This window comes from Coloeus monedula, assembly GCF_965178545.1.
Source record: "Coloeus monedula genome assembly, chromosome: Z".
Lineage (NCBI taxonomy): Eukaryota > Metazoa > Chordata > Aves > Passeriformes > Corvidae > Coloeus > Coloeus monedula.
The window spans coordinates 82,491,506-82,510,030 of record NC_138822.1 but is presented as its reverse complement, the minus strand read 5'-3'; the positions used below and the strand labels follow the sequence as shown (position 1 = coordinate 82,510,030).

At 50.5% G+C, this 18,525-nt stretch overlaps 2 protein-coding genes across 2 annotated transcripts in view; both read left to right on the top strand.

Annotated features, from left to right (window-relative positions):
* Positions 1-384: 384 nt before the first annotated feature.
* Positions 385-8,063, top strand: ATP5F1A (ATP synthase F1 subunit alpha). The gene is made up of 12 exons (XM_082301808.1): positions 385-542; positions 1,687-1,765; positions 2,791-2,960; positions 3,728-3,901; positions 3,981-4,147; positions 4,279-4,427; positions 5,378-5,529; positions 5,660-5,884; positions 5,989-6,096; positions 6,636-6,780; positions 6,999-7,149; positions 7,837-8,063. Exons 1-12 carry the CDS (start codon positions 483-485, stop codon positions 7,916-7,918), a joined length of 1,662 nt encoding a protein of 553 aa, XP_082157934.1. The 5' UTR covers positions 385-482; the 3' UTR covers positions 7,919-8,063.
* A 3,202-nt stretch (positions 8,064-11,265) lies between these two features.
* PSTPIP2 (proline-serine-threonine phosphatase interacting protein 2) overlaps positions 11,266-18,525 on the top strand; it is a gene marked incomplete at both ends in the record, with an annotated part of 20,224 nt that continues 12,964 nt past the window's right edge. The window contains one exon of the mRNA XM_082302043.1: positions 11,266-11,298. Within this exon, the coding sequence (XP_082158169.1) occupies positions 11,266-11,298 (33 nt within the window). The remainder of the gene's footprint in view (positions 11,299-18,525) is intronic.

Sequence of the window (18,525 nt, the reverse complement as noted above, 5' to 3'; positions counted from 1 at the left end):
CCTTGTCCCTGTGCCTGTTCCTTTCCATGTCCCCGTACTTGTTCCCGTTTCTTTCCGTGCTCCTGCCCTTGTCCCTGTCCCTTCCTCAGTTCCTGTCCCTATTCCTTCCCGTGTCCCTGCCCTTGTCCCATCTTCCGTCCTCCCTTACTCCCCGCCCCTTCCGCCCGCTCAGGGCTGTTTCAAGGACACCTCCCACAGCGGGCTTTTTTCTAAGAGCCTCATTTAGGTTTTGTTAATTATTTGTATTACTTTTATTACATATTACACATATTTGTGCGTGCAGAGAGATAGACTGATAGATATATACACACGGATAAACCAGGGGCACGGGAAGCAGTCGCGTTTCGCGCCCCGCCCCCTGGGCGAGGCCTCGGCGCCAAAAGGGGCGTGAGGCGGCGCCGCCATTTTGTGTGCAGAGCGCGCGGCCGGCTGCCCTCAGCGTCCCCCAGCCTGAGCCTCCCCCGGGACCCGCCGCCGCCACGATGCTCTCCGCCCGCGTGGCCGCCGCCCTCGCCCGCTCCCTGCCGCGGCAGGCCGGCCTGGTGAGCGCCATGCCCGCCCCGCAGCCGGGGGACGCCGGGGGGACGCGGCGTTGCCGCCATCTTGGGGGCCGCGGTGACATTGAGGGGGTGAGGGGGTGACATCTGGAGGGAAGCAGGGGGTGTCCCCTCAGCGTTGTGTGACAGACCCCGCTGAGGAACGGGGTGTCCTTGCCCCGGCTCGCGGTACTGGCTGAACGCTGCCAGGGCAAGGTCAAGGTTGTGGGTGTGAGGTGCGGGGGGGTGGAGGGGTTTATCCTGTGTTTGTGAGGAAATGGAGGGTGGGAAGAGCCATGAGGAACTACTCCTGCTAGTGTCTCCAGTGAATATGAATGGGGGAGAGGCCTGCTCGGGGAGCAGGGCATTAAATGGTATCAGCGTTGCTGCATAGTGTTGCACTGGGAGCCTTGCTTAAAGGTGCAAAAGCATAATCTTATAATTCACTCATCATCATAGATTTTCTTCTTTAGTGTTTAAAATTGGCAATGAGAAGAGTTGCTTCACTGGAAGAATGATTAGACACTGGAAGGGGCTGCCCAGGGGGGTGGTGAAGTCACCAGCACTAGAGGTGTTTAAGGCTATAATGCACTTAGTGCTGTGGTCTAGTTGGCAAGGTGGTGTTTGGTAATAGGTTGTACTCAATGATCTCAGAGCTCTTTTCCAAAGTACTTGTGATTCTGACGGGTTTTTTTGTTACAGTGCTTTGTGGTTTTTTTTCCATGTGTGTTAACAATACCAAAACCACTGCAGTGAGATTTGTCTTAAGAGGACACAACCTTACTTGTCCCTGTGCAGAACCTGAGTGGTGCAGTGATTTCTCTGTGCCCCAGGATTCTGATGTTCAGCACAGAAATGCCAAATGTGAGGATGTTTCTCTTTGGGAGCTGCTGCAGCACTTGATGGTGACATCAGTGCACTGCAGAAAAATGCAGTGAGGCCTTTGGAGCAATCTCCTTCACTATCTGTCTTTTTTTAGTGGTGCTGGACTTGGTTCCAGAGCTCCACAGCTGTGAATGGGGTGCTGTGGAGCTTAACTCAAAGCTGAGATGCATCATAAGCAGCTCAAGATCAAAGATGTGTTAATCTCTCAGCATTTTTTTGCATGATTGAGAAAATCCACTGTTACTGAAACAATGACTTATTTTAGATTTCCAGAAACACCCTTGGTGCAGCATTTGTTGCTACAAGAAACCTCCATGCCTCCAAACCATGCTTTCAGAAAACTGGTGAGTCTGAGAAAAGTCTTGGGTGTGGTTTAAGAATTTGGTCTGTCAGACAGAAAGGAATTAGATTATGGTGAGTGTTGGTTGACAGCACTCGAGGAGATTTATATTTTGAGAGTATTTAAGTGAACTGTTACCTGCTCACATGCAGCAAACTGCACTTTAATAGCTTGACAATGCCCCCTCAGGAGGGAGTGGCCATGTGTCAGCTGGCTTGCTTAGCTCGGCTGCTTCACTAGGATTCCAGTCACATGCAGCATTATTTGAAAATTATTTGAAAAAACAGTGTCACAGATTGGAGTTGCCTGTAACAGAGTGAAGGAGTGGGTGACTTTCCCAGGCCTGCCTGGGTTTGACCTTGTGTCCTTGAGCACAACTTTTTTTGCTGCCAGCAGTTTGGTGTTTGGAGAAGACAGCTGCACTGCATAGCAGTGTGTTTGGCAGTGCTTTACGCATATTTTTTGAAATGTTTTAAGGTGATTAAAGGCATTAGTAGAAAATAAGTTTTACGGTGTTATTTTCTGTTTTTTAGCTGAGGAGATAACAAGCTGTTGTAAGTCAAATGGAAGAAATATGGAGAATATATTTTTATCTTATATCAAACAACTTTCTCCCGAAATGAAGTTCCTTTATATCGGTGTGCATCTTGGATTACAAATCATTTGGCAGAGTGTTCTGATGCGTCCAAGGCTAAGTAACTGCTCTGCAATCAGGCCTGTTGTGCCTGGCCTAAGGCTGATTAATTAATCTAATTGCTTTCTATGGAGAGACAGTGTAGGACATAATCAGGAAAGAGGACAACTACACAGTGAGCCCTGTTTTGGTTGAAGCTGGCTGGTAATGATGAGTTGAAGCTGCTTTTATTAGCTGGGAATACAGAGGCTGGTATTTATCTTATCCTAAGCAAAGGTGTTGTTAGCTAGACTTGGTTGTGCAGCTAGAAAGGCCACTTTGTGAATTCGAGGTAGACTTACTGAGTGCTTATTGTACCTTACCGTGCTAATGCGATCTGGAACGTCTCTCTCTAGGTACTGCTGAGGTATCCTCTATTCTCGAGGAGCGCATCCTGGGAGCTGACACCTCGGCTGAGCTGGAGGAGACAGGCCGCGTGCTCTCGATTGGTGACGGTATTGCCCGCGTGTATGGCCTGAGGAATGTCCAGGCAGAAGAGATGGTTGAATTCTCTTCTGGGCTGAAGGTAAGCAGTCATTAAAGCAGTTCCTCCAGCACAGAGATACTAAAAAGACAGTTCTTTAAGAAGAACCTGAGACTGTGCTCGGAGGTACCGCTACGAACGTTGCGTTAGCTTCATTGCAACTTTAATATGTAGCAACTGGTGATTTTTTTAACATTTGTAATACTTTGCTTTCAGTATCAGCATCTGATTCTCAGGCGGCATTTGAGCTTTGTCTTAATTTAGAAAGTAGTAACTTGGCACTGGATTTTTTCTTTGGTTTCAGGGTGTCTTTTCTGTTTGCTGTTTAATAATGGCCTCTGCTTCAATACATTATGCAGCTTGCTGGCTTCTTGTAGTCCTAACAGTGGGTTAGAGTTAAAAACCTGTTTCAAGAGTACTGCAACAGCTCTTTGAGCATTTTTAATGACCTGTCTCACCTTGGGCACAGAAAGAGCCAGTGCTTTTCCCTTGTCTGGCTTCTAGGCAAGGGAGTAATGTTGCACGTGAACTTTGCTTACCCTTTCTGTTCTTTTTAGAGAAACGAGTGACTTGAGTGCTATGCTGCTGAGGTATAATTACTTGGTAGGTTGAAAGCTTAGGCAGGTTCTCTAACCCAGGTGGAAGGAAATAGATACTTTGTACATAAAAGCAGAACATTGACTATTGTCACAAATAAGGTTGAGGTAGATCATGTAGGATTTTGTACACAGTAAAAGAATAATGTCAATAGTGAAATTTTTATGCATGTCAGTATGGATTTTCTCAGGGTAATGTGGTCTCTCTCCCAGGGTATGTCCTTGAATTTGGAGCCCGACAACGTTGGTGTTGTCGTTTTTGGTAATGACAGACTGATCAAGGAGGGAGATGTTGTGAAGAGGACTGGTGCCATTGTGGATGTTCCAGTGGGGGAAGAGCTGCTGGGCCGCGTTGTAGATGCCCTGGGCAATCCAATTGATGGGAAGGTAAGTGTAGCTGTGTGTTAGCTACCTCTGCTTCTCTCTGTGTGGTACAGACCTCAGCAGTTTTTTCCTCTCTTTTAAGGGCGCTATTGCATCTAAGACGCGTAGGAGAGTTGGCTTAAAGGCCCCTGGGATCATTCCCAGAATCTCTGTGCGTGAACCTATGCAGACTGGGATTAAGGCTGTGGACAGCTTGGTCCCCATTGGTCGTGGCCAGCGTGAGCTGATCATTGGTGACAGGCAGACTGGGTAAGTTAAATGCTCAAGCCTAAAACGTTCCTTAAACAGAGACTTGGGTACAGCATGTGCCAAGGTACAGGGCTGGGTAGGGGCTGGGAGAACCTTGGATGGCTTAACTTACCAGCCTCTCTGTTCTACAGGAAAACGTCAATTGCAATTGACACAATAATCAACCAGAAACGATTCAATGATGGCACAGATGAGAAGAAGAAGCTGTATTGTATCTATGTTGCAATTGGCCAGAAGAGATCCACTGTTGCTCAGCTGGTGAAGAGGCTTACTGATGCAGGTATGGATTTTTGGAGATGGTTGAGCCTAATGACACCTAGTGTTTGGCACCTAATGACATCCTGTTCTCTTTGCAATGCTGAGTACTGCTGTGACCTCTCCTGGCTGCAAGTGTAGACAGAATTCTTACTAAATGAGTGAATTACTTAATATTGTGAACAAGAAATCTCTATAGGTATCTGGTGAAGAAAATACCATTTTTGCTGTATCACAATTAGGAAGACTATTTTGAGGTCCCCAAACTGCTGAATTGCTTCTGGAAAAGTCACCCTGTGGTTTTAAGGTTTTTTTCAGCAGACTTGAAAGCTTCATCTTGGCAGTCAAGTAGGCCTGGTGACAAGCTGTGGCCTTCAAGTTGTCATGGACTTGGCATTTGTCCCATGTGTTCCATATGCCAGTCAGTGTGAATGGCAGCTGCAAATTTAGTGAAGAACTTTCACTGTCCAAACACAAGGCATTAAATTATAGCATCTCTTCAGAGTCAGTGATCTCTATGACCAAGGCTTCACATGTAACAGAGCTTGCAAGAGATCAGGCATGTTGACCTCTTGCCTACTGAGCCTGGCATCTATCACAGAAAAAAACTCATTTTAAGGACAATTCGTTTGAGACTGTGTAGCAAAGGGTTGTACTTTCTTGCAGCAGCCAGGAAACCATGGGCTTTCACTGTGAGTTACTTTTCTAGAACAGAAGCTTGTCTTAGTTTTAAGCTTTGTTTTAATTGGGAAAAGTCTGCAAGTGTTAGATGTTAGCTGCCACAAACTTGCATTTGAGACTTCCTGAGTCAGTGTTGCTAGCAGATGTGCTCAGCTGGTGTGCTGGGCTTTCCTGTAGCAGCCTAGTGACGCTGCCTGGACTTGCTTCAGCACTGGTACTTGACATGCTTGTTGGGTTTGCTGATTTGGGAGTGATGAGGTAATGGCACTCAGAGGTGTCTCCAATCCTTTCCAGATGCCATGAAGTACACCATTGTGGTGTCTGCCACAGCCTCCGATGCAGCACCCCTGCAGTATCTGGCTCCCTATTCAGGCTGTTCCATGGGGGAGTACTTCAGAGACAACGGGAAGCACGCACTAATCATCTACGATGACTTGTCCAAACAGGTCAGGAAGCTTTGGTTTTAGGCCTTGTGGTGTGGTGTCGGTGTTTGTAGCTGTAAGATCACCTCAGGCTTAGAAATCCAAAATGTTAAGTGGGGTGCTGAGCTCTGAAGGCTGTCTTTGCACCACACAGGCCGTTGCCTATCGTCAGATGTCTCTGCTGCTGCGCCGTCCCCCTGGCCGTGAGGCCTACCCAGGTGATGTGTTCTACCTGCACTCTCGCCTGCTGGAGAGAGCAGCCAAAATGAATGACTCCTTCGGGGGTGGCTCTCTGACCGCCTTGCCTGTCATCGAGACTCAGGCTGGGGACGTGTCTGCTTACATTCCAACCAACGTCATCTCCATCACTGATGGACAGGTAGGCCTTCCTCACAGCCCAGTATCTCCGTGGAACTTAGTGGCTGGTCTCTGAGGAGGCCTCCAGGCTTCTGAACAAGATAATGATACAATTCCATCCTGCAGATTTTCTTGGAAACTGAGTTGTTCTACAAAGGTATCCGTCCAGCCATCAACGTTGGTCTGTCTGTGTCCCGTGTGGGTTCTGCTGCTCAGACCAGGGCTATGAAGCAGGTAATTGTGAAATTGTTGTTCCTCCTCATGCTAGAGATGAGTGGTGCGTAGGCCTTCCAAGCCATTTCATTCTGATGAGCTGTGAACAGAGAGGGAACAAAGCTTTGGATTTCTTAGTGTTACAAAATGATAAAAGAACAAACGTTAGAGATCTCTTAATGCTCCCATTGCCTGCTGAGAAAGGTGTGGGAGAAAGGGAAACAGTATCTGCATAAAGATGTATACAGGATTAAATTTTGATCTGTTGAACTGGGTACTGATCACTTAGAAGTAGAGAATGCTCTCTTAACCCCAGGCTTTTAGTCCAGGCATGGAAATAGAGAGGTTTAGTATCAACAGTTGCTGTTTCAGGGAGAAATAGCATGCTTATGTGAAAGGGTGGGATTTTTAGAAATGCTTATGATCATCTGTCAGTTTTTAGATTGACTTGTCTGGAATGCAGGCAGACCTGACTCATGAGAACTCTCGGCTGCAAGATAACCTTCCAACTCTAGAGACACTTGCAGGTGATCACAGTGGCTCTGACTTGTCCCCTGCAGGTGGCAGGTACCATGAAGCTGGAGCTGGCTCAGTACCGGGAGGTCGCTGCCTTCGCCCAGTTCGGCTCTGACCTGGACGCTGCCACGCAGCAGCTGCTGAACCGCGGTGTACGCCTGACAGAGCTGCTCAAGCAGGGCCAGTATGGTGAGTGCCCTGGCTTGGCAGGTCTGGGTGCCCATTAGTGCCTTGTGCTAACAAGGTTGGGCTTGGTTGGCATTTACTGTGTCTGTTCTGTGCACATGATAAATGCAGATTTGCTTGAACCAAACTGTCCATGTGCACTTGGTCTTCCAAGGACTCTGTGTAGTCTGATGTGTCTTTATGGAAGAGTTCAGTGGTGTGAGTGCTGTCTTTTCCTGCAGTTCCCATGGCTATTGAGGAGCAGGTGGCAGTCATCTATGCTGGTGTCAGAGGTCACTTGGACAAGCTGGAGCCCAGCAAGATCACAAAATTTGAGAGTGCTTTCCTAGCTCATGTAATAAGCCAGCACCAGGCACTCCTCTCCACGATCAGGTATGGTGGTTTGTTTACCTCGCTTTATCCCGAGGGTGTTGATGTCTGGAGTGCAGATGATGGTCATCGAGCTGTTAATTTAGTGTATCCTAGAGCATCAGGCCTTCAGCTGGCTGTATAGTAACTGGGGGTTAAATCAGCCTTCCTACCATCCGCCTGCCTCAGCTTCAGCTTTTAGGAAATGCAGCTGATGCTTAAAGTGAACCTACTTAAAATGCATCTCCTCTAACCTGTTCCTGAAAACACTTGATTGAGTCAGTTCCGTATTTTGGACAGCTTTAAGCTGTTGGAGTGTTGTGGGTTAAGTGCTGCTGAGTGAACTCTTGGGGATTGAGTATTTCCATCGGCCTGTCCTGGAAACTGGTCCTGGCTTTTTTTTTGTCATGAGGGAGATCATGTGCCTTCTGTCTCTGGGGCACAGCTCTCTAGGTAGGGCCTTGCTGGAATATGTATGGCTGTTGTGAAAGAATTTGCAGGCAGACTTCAGTTCTTAAACAGGACTGGTTCTTTTAGAAAAAGGGATGTTCTATCAGTGGGATGGTGGCTTCATGCACCAAACAAATGTGTTCATTTATCTACTGATTTTGTTAGATGTGGGGAGATTCGTTGTAAAGCTTCTATGTTTGTCTTGGGGGTTGACCCTGTTTTGATTGCTGTGTCAGAAGTTTAACTGAACTCTTCCCACAGGACCGAAGGGAAGATCTCCGACCAGACGGAAGCGAAGTTGAAGGAAATAGTCACAAATTTTCTGGCTACTTTTGAGGCATAAACTCCTAAAACTGTTCAAACAGACTAGGCTGTTGTGATCCAGTGTTCCAGCTCCGTCAAAGACGAAAGCATGTGCGACTTGAATGTACAGATCTCGGTGAGAATAAAGGTTCCCATGTAAAAAGGCTCTGTTCTGAATGTAAAAATACCGTGTTCTGAATGATTGCCTTTTGTCTGTACTTCTGTCTGGCTCCTGCGCCTGTAGAACCACAGAGCTGAACTCCCCTGGACACAGCCCTGCTAGAGGAACCCCAGAAATTTAGGGCTATCTTTACTGGTTGAGTGAGCAAACATCCCTGACACGAACCAGGAGGATGACAGAGCTGAGGGACCTTCTCAGTGTTCATCCTTTGTTCCAGACAGCTTATCCTGCAGAAAGGGGAGGCAGCTTTTGCTGTCCTGTCATGAGGATAACCCACAGGAATCTCTTAACTGCCTGAGACTGTGACAGAGCATTTCTTGGAATTGCTGTCTGACCCATCGTGGTGTCAGGCCTTTGGTAGACTCGTCCTCGTGTTTCAGGACAACTGCAGGTGTAGCTGTCACAATAGTAATAGCTAGAAATACAAATCCTAGAATCCCAGAATGGTTCTGATTGGATGATCTTGAAGATCATCTCGCTCCAGCCTCTGGTCATGGGCAGGGGCACTTTCCATTATCCCAGGCTGGTCCAAGCCTTGTCCAGCCTGACCTTGAACACTTCTAGAGATGGGGCACCCACAGCTGCTCTGGGCAGCCTGTGCCAGGGCCTCGCTGGCCTTACCACCCTCACAAGAATTCCTTTCAAATATCCCATCTAACCTTGGGCTTTTGTCACTATGGAGCCATTGCTCCTTGTCACTCTAGATCCTTCTACACTGTCTCTTTCCACCTTTCTTGTCAGCTCCCTTCAGATAGTGGAAAGCCACAATTAGGTCACCCCAAAGCCACCTCCTCTGCAGGCTGAACAAGCCCAATTCTCTCAATCTTTCCCCACAGCAGAGCTCCTCCATCCCTCTGATCACCTTGGTGCCTCCTCTGGACTGGCTGCAGCAGCTCCAGGTCCTTGTGCTGTTGTTCCCCAGGGCTGGGGCAGCTCTGCAGGTGGGGTCTCACCTGAGCGGGACAGAATCTGCCCTCCCCTGCTGCTCACACTGGGGATCAGCCCAGCACAGGGGAGTTTTCAGGGCTGGGGCAGGACTAGCCTTGGTGTGTGTGCACTGTCTCCAGTTGACATCCTGTACCAGAGCATCCTGCCTCCCAGTGCAAACCGGTAGAGTTACCAGCGGCTGGAAACATTCTCAGTTAAGGTTATACAGGATTCTCTTGTTATTGGCCTGAGTGCTTTGAGAGAGTGAGCTCTGCAGTACTGGGCAAAAATAAACACACACTTGCAGCCCTGAGATGTCAGATGCCTTTCTGGGAACAGTTAGTGCTGTGCTCCAGGAGGAGGAGCTCCTGTGCAGATCTTTGGTCTGTCACCATCTTGTTTCTTTTCCCCCGCAGCCCCAGAAGAGGTGGCAGTGGGGGCCTCACAGGTGTGAGGGAATACTGCTGTGGAATGTTTCTGCTCTGATCTGTGCAACATCACTTGTTCCTACCAGGACCAGCTTTTACAACTTGTGACTGTGTTCCTGCTCAGTGATCAAACCTCAGTTAGTATTTGGTGTTGCTGTGCCATGTTTTACTTACATGCTGCTATAGTTGGAAAGCCCTGAGCTCAGAGATGTCTTAGTCCAAAATTGCACAGAGATGTATATTTTTCTAGTAGCATAAGATAAATGTTCCAAGGTTCAGGTTTCTGCCCTCCTGCCACTGTGATGCAGGAAGGTGATAACTTCCTCATGGAAGCACGTGGTAAATGCATCCAGTCAGGTCACCGCGAAGGTCAGTGGATGAAGATTGTGGAGGATGGGTCATGGGTCCATGGGCTGCCCTGGACAAGAGGTGGGGCTGGGAAATGATGAGTGGATCACAAAATCACAGTGGGTTTGGTTTGAAAGGGACCTTGAAGATCATCTACATACACCCCCTGTTGTGGGCAGGACATCTTCCTCTATCCCAGGTTACTTCAAGCCCCATCCAGCCTGGCCTTGGTCACTTCCAGGGATGGGGCAGCCACGGCTTCTCTGGGCGCCCTGTGCCAGGGCCTCACCACGGTCACAGGGAAGAATCTCTTCCCAGTATCACATCTCACGCTGCCCTCTCTCAGTGGGAAGCCATTCCCTCTTGTTTCGTTACTCCGTGCCCATGTCCCAAGTCCCTCTCCAGCTCTCCTAGAGCCCATTTAGGTGCTTGATGTTGTGGATCCATGGTGAGGGTTTGTGCTCTCTCGTGTCAGGACACTGCACAGGGTTAGTCTGCCTAAATCAGCCTCAGGTTACAATTGAGCAGATTTATTTCGGTAAGTGGAAAATGCTTTTTTTTACATTATTGGAGTGTTTTAGCTGTCCCTGTGTTCAAGCAGAGGCAGCAGTGAGCGCAGTGGGTGTGATTGAGGCATTTCAGCGTGTAGTTTCATATCTCTGCTTTCGTATTTTCAAAGCATCGCCCTGAAGTCCGTCAAGGAGTGCCTTGTGTCAGGCAATGGCCCCTAATAAACTGTGAGTGATACGGGATGTGTGTTGTGAAGGAGGGCTCTGTGCGTTCGGGAGCGGCTGCGGGGGCTCAGGCTGGAGCAAAGGAGGCTCAGGGGGACTTTCTGGCTCTGCACAACTCCCTGACGGGAGGGAGGAGCCAGGAGGGTTTGGGCTGTGCTCCCAAGGTACAAGGTACAGGCCAGGAAACAGCCTGCAGCTGTGCCAGGAGAGGTGTAGATTGGATATTAGGAAAATGTCTTGACCTAGAGGGTTTTCCTGCCCTGGCACAGGCTTCCCAGAGCAGTGGTAAAGTCCTCATCCTTGTATTTAAAAATCCTGTGCATGTGTGGGGCATGGGTTAATGGTGGGCTTGGCAGTGCTGGGCGAATGGTTGGACTCGAGGTCTCTGGAGGTCTTTTCCAACCTAAGCAATTCTATGAGCCCATGAAACCTTCCCAAAATACTCCTGCAGCTCCGAGGCGGGCGGGCAGGGCACTGCAGGTGGCGTGGGCACGGCTGTGCAGCCGCCGGCCGAGCTGCTCCCGCTCCGCTCCGTCTTTCCTTGGGGAAGCCGCGCGGCTCAGCGGGATCGGCCCTCACGCATGGTTTTGTCCCACGGCCCGTGGATGCCGAGCTCCCTTCCCCGTCGGTAGCCCCGGGCCGCTCCTCGGCCCGCGGCGATCCTGGGGCGGGAGCACCCGTGCGTGGGAGGGGACTCCGCGGGGCGGGCCGAGCCGGGCCGGGCCGGGCCGGGCAGGGAGCGGCGGAGCGCGGCGGCGGCGGCAGCAGGATGAGGGAGGCGCGGTTCAGGGACCACTTCTGGGTGAGCGGAAGCACTGCGGGACCGGGGCAGCGGGGGCAGAGCCAGCCAGAGCCGAGGGGGCACAGCTGGAAGTGGAGGGATCAGTGCTCTCTGGTTAGAGTTGGCTCCAAAGCCAACGATCGTGGTCGTGGGGTGACTTTGCTGAGTGCTCTGGGTCGGTAAAACACTGTCGCAGGGTGCCCAGAGAAGCTGTGGTTGCCCCATCCGTAGAAATGTCCAAGGCCAGGTTGGATGGGGCTTGGAGCAATCTGGGAATAGTGGAAGGTGTCCCTGCCCATGGCAGGGGGTGGAATGGGATGGGCTTTAAGGTCCCTTCCAACCCAAACCATTCTGGGATTCTGTGATGCCCAGCAGGCACTGCCCACCCATGCACAGAACTCCTGAGAGTTCTGGCTTTACAACCTGCTCCATGCAGCCAAAATAATCCCAGCAAGTAGCTGCTGCCTTGCTGGAGGAAGTCAGTGCCAGGTTGAAGGATTTGATAACATTAATTGGCCATCGGTGAATTACTTGGAGACACCATGGCCAAAAATGTTCTCTTGATGTGGAGCTAATCCCGGACTAGGAGCAAATCACTCGGTGTGTGCTGCTACCAGCTGCTGGGCCATGGAGGAAAACCCACGGTTCAGAGAAAACCACAATTTATTCTTTTCAGTCTGAATTATGCTTTTATAAAAGGAGAAGTGCAGGAAACCCGCATATCTGCTGCAAAACTTCAGCTCTGTGGCTACTCAGTTCCTCTTGTGGTGGACCTTCATTCCAAGTACTGGCAACCAGGAAGTAAATTACCAAATTTGGTCTTTTGGGGCTGAAAACCTTCATCTGTGAATGGTGCTTGGGGTTTCCCAGATGTTGCTTGAAAGCTGCTCCCATCTTGTAGGATGTGGAAGAGAAACACAAGCCCCGGGAAGAGCTGGCACCGGGTTTGGGGCTCCTGAGTGTTGAGGAATAAGCGCAGAACACCAGGCTCACCCAGCATCATTAGCGAGTTAACTGGCAGAGGGTTGTCAAATAGGAGAATAAAGCCAACTTTGCATCTGGCAGCTGCTTCCCAGCTATTTGTTGCAGAGCAGTTTTCCAAGGTGCTCCCTTTGCTTTGCAAACAGGCAGAGGGAAAGGTTTTGAGGGTGGTGGCAGCATCCCCCGAGGCTGGGGGAATAACTATGATACCAGGAAGGCTGAATAGACAAGGTTTGTCACGCCTCAGTGGCACATTGCATTGAAGAAGAGCTGCTCACCGCAGGGCTGACTTCAGCTTCTTCTGTCTGGTTTGTTCCTCTCCAGCTGTGGTGTGGTGCTTTTTGAAGGAGGATCCTGGAGGAGGGGGCTCAGTAGGAGAAAACACCAGCACAGGAGCAGCCTCCAGCTCCCAGGGCAAGGTGGATCTGGGGCATTGCGTGGGGCGCTCACTCTTGCCTGACCCTTTTTACTGCAAATACGGCTATTTCCTGAACAATCCCTGGTTCTTGCTGAGCCCCAAAACACTTGGTGCTGCCAGGGATTTTTCCTGGTTTTTGTTCTTTCTGAAGCCTTCATGCTCCAAGCCCCCTGACTGAGGAAATGTGCCTGGGGCAGGCAGCTGGGGTGGAGGTTGGACTGGATGGGAACGTGATGGATGTGACTCAGTGGAGAGACTGAGGCCCCTCTGCGGTCGTTGGGCCCATGGAAAAGGCAGGTACCACCCCAAGCAGCTGCCACACCATGTACTGGTGACTGTGCATCAGCTGTGAGGGCTGGGGAGGAGGGGGGGAGTAAGGGCAGGAAGCAAAAAACAAATCAAGATGAGGTGTGGAGGGCTGCACATCCAGCTTCTGCCTGCTGCTGAGTGCTGTGAGTGGGTATGCACTTCCTCCTGCAATTTTCCTCTTAAATGGCTTTGCGTAAGGCAAAAATAGAAGGAGAAGTCTTTGCCAAAGCAAGTGATTTCTTAGAATCAAAGAAGCATAGAACAGTTTGTGTTGGGAAAGACCTTACAAACCATCTAGTCCACCACCCTACTATAGTCAGGGACACCTTCCACTATCCCAGGTTGCTCCAAGCCCTGTCCAACCTGGCCTGGAACACTTTCAGGGATGGCATAGCCACAGCTTGTGTGGGTAACCTGTGCCAGTGTTTTAACACCCTCATCAAAAACAATCCAAACAATTCCTTCCTTATATTTAATATGAATCTCCCCTCTTTTAGTTTAAAACCATCATTCCTTGTCCTACCATTACAAAGAGCTTGGTGAGGCACAGCTTTCATCTTCTGTAGGTTCTTCACCTATCAGATAAGGTGAGAACAAGAGAGCCATTGCTGCATGATTCTGGGCAGGTGGCAGATGCTGCCACACATTGTTCTTCATTGGTGATGCTGGCTCAGCTTCAGGTCTGCTGGTCCAACAAAATGTCCGCGTCTTTTTTTTTTGCCCCAAATTAACTCATCATCCCACTCTACCTGCAGAATCCCTAAATACTGGGAAAAATGTATGTTATTCTGGTGGGGGCAAATTTCTCAGTGGTTAGGACAGCCTGATGAGAAGGAGGAGACTTTGGGAGTGCTCCAGGGGAGGTATGCTCCAATTGACAAGACAAAGTCTAAAAAATGTCCAGGCCCTCAAAACCTAGGCCAGTTTTGGTATTGAATCCTCCAGCTTTGAAATGTGGCTGGTTGTGAGTGATGACCTCCAAATTTCTTTGTGTGGATAGGATGATAAGGGTGAGGGTGGTGAGACCCTGGCACAGGTTTCCTGGAGAAGCTGTGGCTGCCCCTGAATCCCTGGAAGTGTCCAAGGCCAGGCTGGACAGGGTTTGGAGCAACCTGGGATAGTGGAAGGTGTCCCTGCCCATGGCAGGGGGTGGGACTGGATGAGGTTTAAGGTCTGTTTCAACCCAAACCATTCTTGGATTCTGTGATTGTATGCTAAGCTGCAGCCCACCCTTTGCTCTGTTGGGGTAGCAGGGCTGTGCTTCCAGCCTCACCTGGGGACTGATTTAGTTTTAAACCCCACCAGTTCTGGTTCCTTCGGTGGGTGCTGTGTCAGTTCCTGCACCGGCTCCTGTTCCCTGCTGGAGCTGATGGTGTGATATTCCTGATGTGCTCTGTCGGGAAAGCACGGGGCTACTTGGCTCTCTGCACTGAAGTTTGCTCTTGGGTCTCAACACAAGATGATAAATTTTCTTAAATATTAAGAGGTTTGCTCTCTGGCACCCCACTGCAGCTCCTGCTTGCTCAGGGACTGAAGTCCGGACATGCCTGAAGCTGAACATTTTTTGCCCGGCATGCTCCAGCTCCCATGTCACTCCCTCCCACCAGCTGTGTGTCCTGCCTGCCTGTGAGAGAGCTGTGCAAAACCAGAAATACCCCAAAGCTTGTGTTTGTTTGTCTTTGCCCTGCCTGTAGTGATTGCCACAAGTTGGGCAAGCATGACGCTTTGTTTTCATTTGTTTTTGCAATCTGCTCTTCTTCTTTCACTATGTGAGGTCTTCTCTTTCACTTTTTTTCACTTTCTTTCTACATGCCTTGTTCTCCACAAGCTGATTCTTGCACGTATTTCGGATAACCCAACAGCCTTGGTTCTCATCACTGCACTTTGGTGCTGTAAAACCATATGGTAAAAATAGAAATTACAGTAATGCTAAGAACCATTCTAATTCTGATCTGTGGGTTAACAGGTTGTAACTTGAAGAGTGGAATTTTGGTCATTTGGTTTTAATGAGACAATGCTCTGCTCCCTGCAGTGTATTTAGAGATGCTGCTAAAACAACCCATGGCTGGGGAGGACGCAGCCCTGGGTTCTTGGGTTTATTCCCTGGCTGCTGACTGATGGTGTGATGCTGGGTGTTTTACTTCCCTTTTCCCCTGCTTGTCCTTCTCTAAACGGGGACTGGCTTGGTGAAATTTAGCAGTGTTGTGAAATCCCCAGGTCATTGTTTCAAAGGAACAAGGTGGGGTTTGTGGGAAGAAGAGGTCGTTGCATCAAGGCAGGATGGTCCATTGCTTTTGGCTTCTCTGGGACAAGCAGGGAAGGTGTTGGCGTAGGGGGAGGAAACTTCAAATGGAAAATTACTAATGAAAAAGCTGCTTTTTGCAGGAATACTGATCCGAGGTGGGTGGATTTGCAGTGAGGCATTTTCCTCCCTGCAATGAGTTTTGTCTGTCCTGTTGTACCCTCCTGGTTATGGGGTGGGGAGGAACTGCAACCTTGTGCAGGCTCTCCTCACTCTACTCCCTGCAGGCACCAGCGTAAGCACTTCTCTTTGTCTCAGCAACTTCTGCAGGATACTGAGCAATTCTGAGGCTGCACCGTGAGCAAGGACAGCACAGCCAGTTACAGCTGCACAGTGTTTCTGACTACTAAAATAGTCACCGGCTTCTGGTGCCTTTCTCTAAGCACACAAGGCTGAGGAAACATACTGAGAGCTTGGAATAAATATAGATCTTTCAAGAGATGGTTCATGAACAAGTGCAGTTCCCCAAACCTTTCAGTTTGGGAAGGTTGGGACAGACTGATGGAGGGCAAAAAGGCTCTGCAAGGGCATCTGGGCAGGCTGGATCCGTGGGCTGAGGCTGGTGGTGTGAGGGGCAATGAGAACAAGTGCCAGATCTTGCACTTGGGCCACACCAAGCCCTGCAACTCCAGGCTGGGGCAGAGGGGCTGGAAAGTGTCAGGAAAAGCCCTGGGGGTGCTGGTGCCAGCAGCTGGACATGAGCCCAGGGGTGCCCAGTGGGCAAGAGGCCAATGGCCCCTGGGCTGTCCCAGCCAGGGTGTGGCCACAGCCCCAGGGCAGGGCCCGTCCCCTGTGCCGGCACTGCTGAGGCACCGCCAGTGCTGGGGACAGCTCTGGGCCCCTCAGGACAAGAGAGACATGGAGGGGCTGGAGCGTGTCCAGGGCAGGGAACGGAGCTGGGAAGGGGCTGGAGCCCCAGGAGCAGCTGAGGGAGCTGGAAAGGGGCTCAGGCTGGAGCAAAGGAGGCTCAGGGGGGACCTTGTGGCTCTGCACAAGCCCCTGACAGGAGGGGGCAGCCGGGGGGGTCGGGCTCTGCTCCCAGGGAACAGGGACAGGAGGAGAGGGAATGGCCTCAGGTTGAGCCAGGTGAGGTTTAGACTGGATTTTAGGGAAAATTCCTTCATGGAAAGGGTTATTAATCCTAGGAACAGGCTGTCCAGGGCAGTGTTTGAGTCCCTATCCCTGGAAGGATTTAAAAGCTGTGTGGATGGGGCACTTGGGGACATGGGTTGGACAGTGGTGGGCTGGGCAGTGCTGGGGAGTGACTGGATTCAATGGTCTTGGATGGCTTTTCCAACTTAAACATTTCTGTGTTTCTGTGTTTCTCCAACGCCATTTGCTTCATAGGGTGTGTGTCTGCAGGGGTTTTCCATGTAAAGTGGGGCAGAAGATGGAAACACCAAGGTCAGCAGCTTGCTGTGACTCAGACAGGATCATGACGTGCTTTCATATCCCCACCAGAGCATTTTAGCCCCTCTTTTGGCTGAAGATGTAACCAAATCCCAAAACATCACAAGCAGCACGCAAATTCCTTCTCCTTACTGAGTCCATTGGGTGCAAATTCAGGCAGCAGATCAGGAAGGGGGGTGCATGTCCTGCAGGCTCTGGAAACATCAGGTGCTGCTTTGTCACCTTGAAATCATCCGTTTGCAGTTTCCATGGGCTGTCCTCTAAATAGCACATGGGCTCAGAGCTCTGCCCAGCAGGGAGGGCCAGGACAGATGTCTGCTGAAGAGAGGCAGGAGAGGCCCTCGTGCTCTGTTTGGGCAGGGCTTGGTGCAACTCCCCTGTTGCAGTGGGGTCTCCTGCAACATGCATTAGACAGCGAGGCCCGTGGAAAGAAATAGGGAGCAATTCTTGATAGAAGTTTCAGAGATCTTTATTCTCCAGGCACATGGCTGGGGGACTGCCGAAGAATCGAGCAATCACCAGACAAGCAGGGTCCTCCCTGGGCAGGGGAACACAAAATAAGCAATGGGGAACAGGATTAGGGCACATGTGACCAGGGAGCAGGGAGACCCCATGCCTAGGCCATGCCTCTACCCCAGGGTCCCCTCTCCCAGGACCCCATGGCAGGGGGGGAGGAACCCCAACTCTCCCCATCCTTCATACCTGTCTTTGGGTTAGTTTATTACGTTTTTAAATCTTCTTCTCTGTGCCCATGGCACTTCCATTGCTGTCACCAGCCCTGCCTTTGCAGTCACAGAATCCCAGAGTGGTTTGGGTTGAAAGGGACCCTCATGACCATCCCATTCCACCCCCTGCCATGGGCAGGACACCTTCCACTGTCCCACATTGCTCCAAGCCCTGTCCAACCTGGCCTTGGACACTTCCAGGGATCCAGGGGCAGCCACAGCTGCTCTGGGCACCCTGGGCCAGGGCCTGCCCACCCTCTCAGACAGCAATTCCTTCCCAATATCCCATCCAGCCCTGCCCTCTGGCAGTGGGAAGCCATTCCTGTGTCCTGTCCCTCCGTGGCTTGTCCCAAGTTCCTCTCCAGCTCTCCTGGAACCTCTTTAGGCCCTGCCAGGGGCTCTGAGGTCTCCTGGGAGCCTTCTCCAGGCTGAACACCCCCAGTCATGATGGTCCTTTTGACTCTTCCTTTGCCAAACCTGCTCAGAAGGGTGCTGCAAAGGCTGATTTCACACTATACAGCCCTGCCCAGCTCTGTTTGGGACCAGAGTTCCTCCCATGGAAGCCTCTCACAGGGGGATTTAAAAGCCATGTCGATGTGGCACTTGAGGACATGGGTTAGTGGTGGCCGTGGCAGTGCCAGGGAATGTTTGGACTTGATTGTGTTAGAGGGCTTTTCCAACCTAAATGATTTTATGGTTCTGTGTTTCATGTAACACCTTGCACCCTGGGGTCTGGTCCAGCCTTGGGTGCTTAGGAAACACACATGTGCTGGAATTAAATCCTTCTGCTGTAGGAGGAAGAGTGATAAAACAGGGAGCTTAATGCACATTATTGATGGATACTCCCAGTTTTCCCCTTGACCCTTCTGCCTGGCACAGAGAGCCCAAGAGTCCCAGGCAGCAGAGCAGGATGCAGGAGCCTTTGGGTGCCCCTGGACATGCAGTGATGGGGCTCTGACCCTCCCTCCTGCCTGGGTTTGCAGTGACCAGCAGTTGTGCTCTGCATCCATTTTGTTTCCTTTGAAACTGGGGATAGGAATTCAAGTTAGGCTGTTCATTTTGCAAATGTAATGAAGACTGACTTCAGTGCAGTGTTTCCTTTT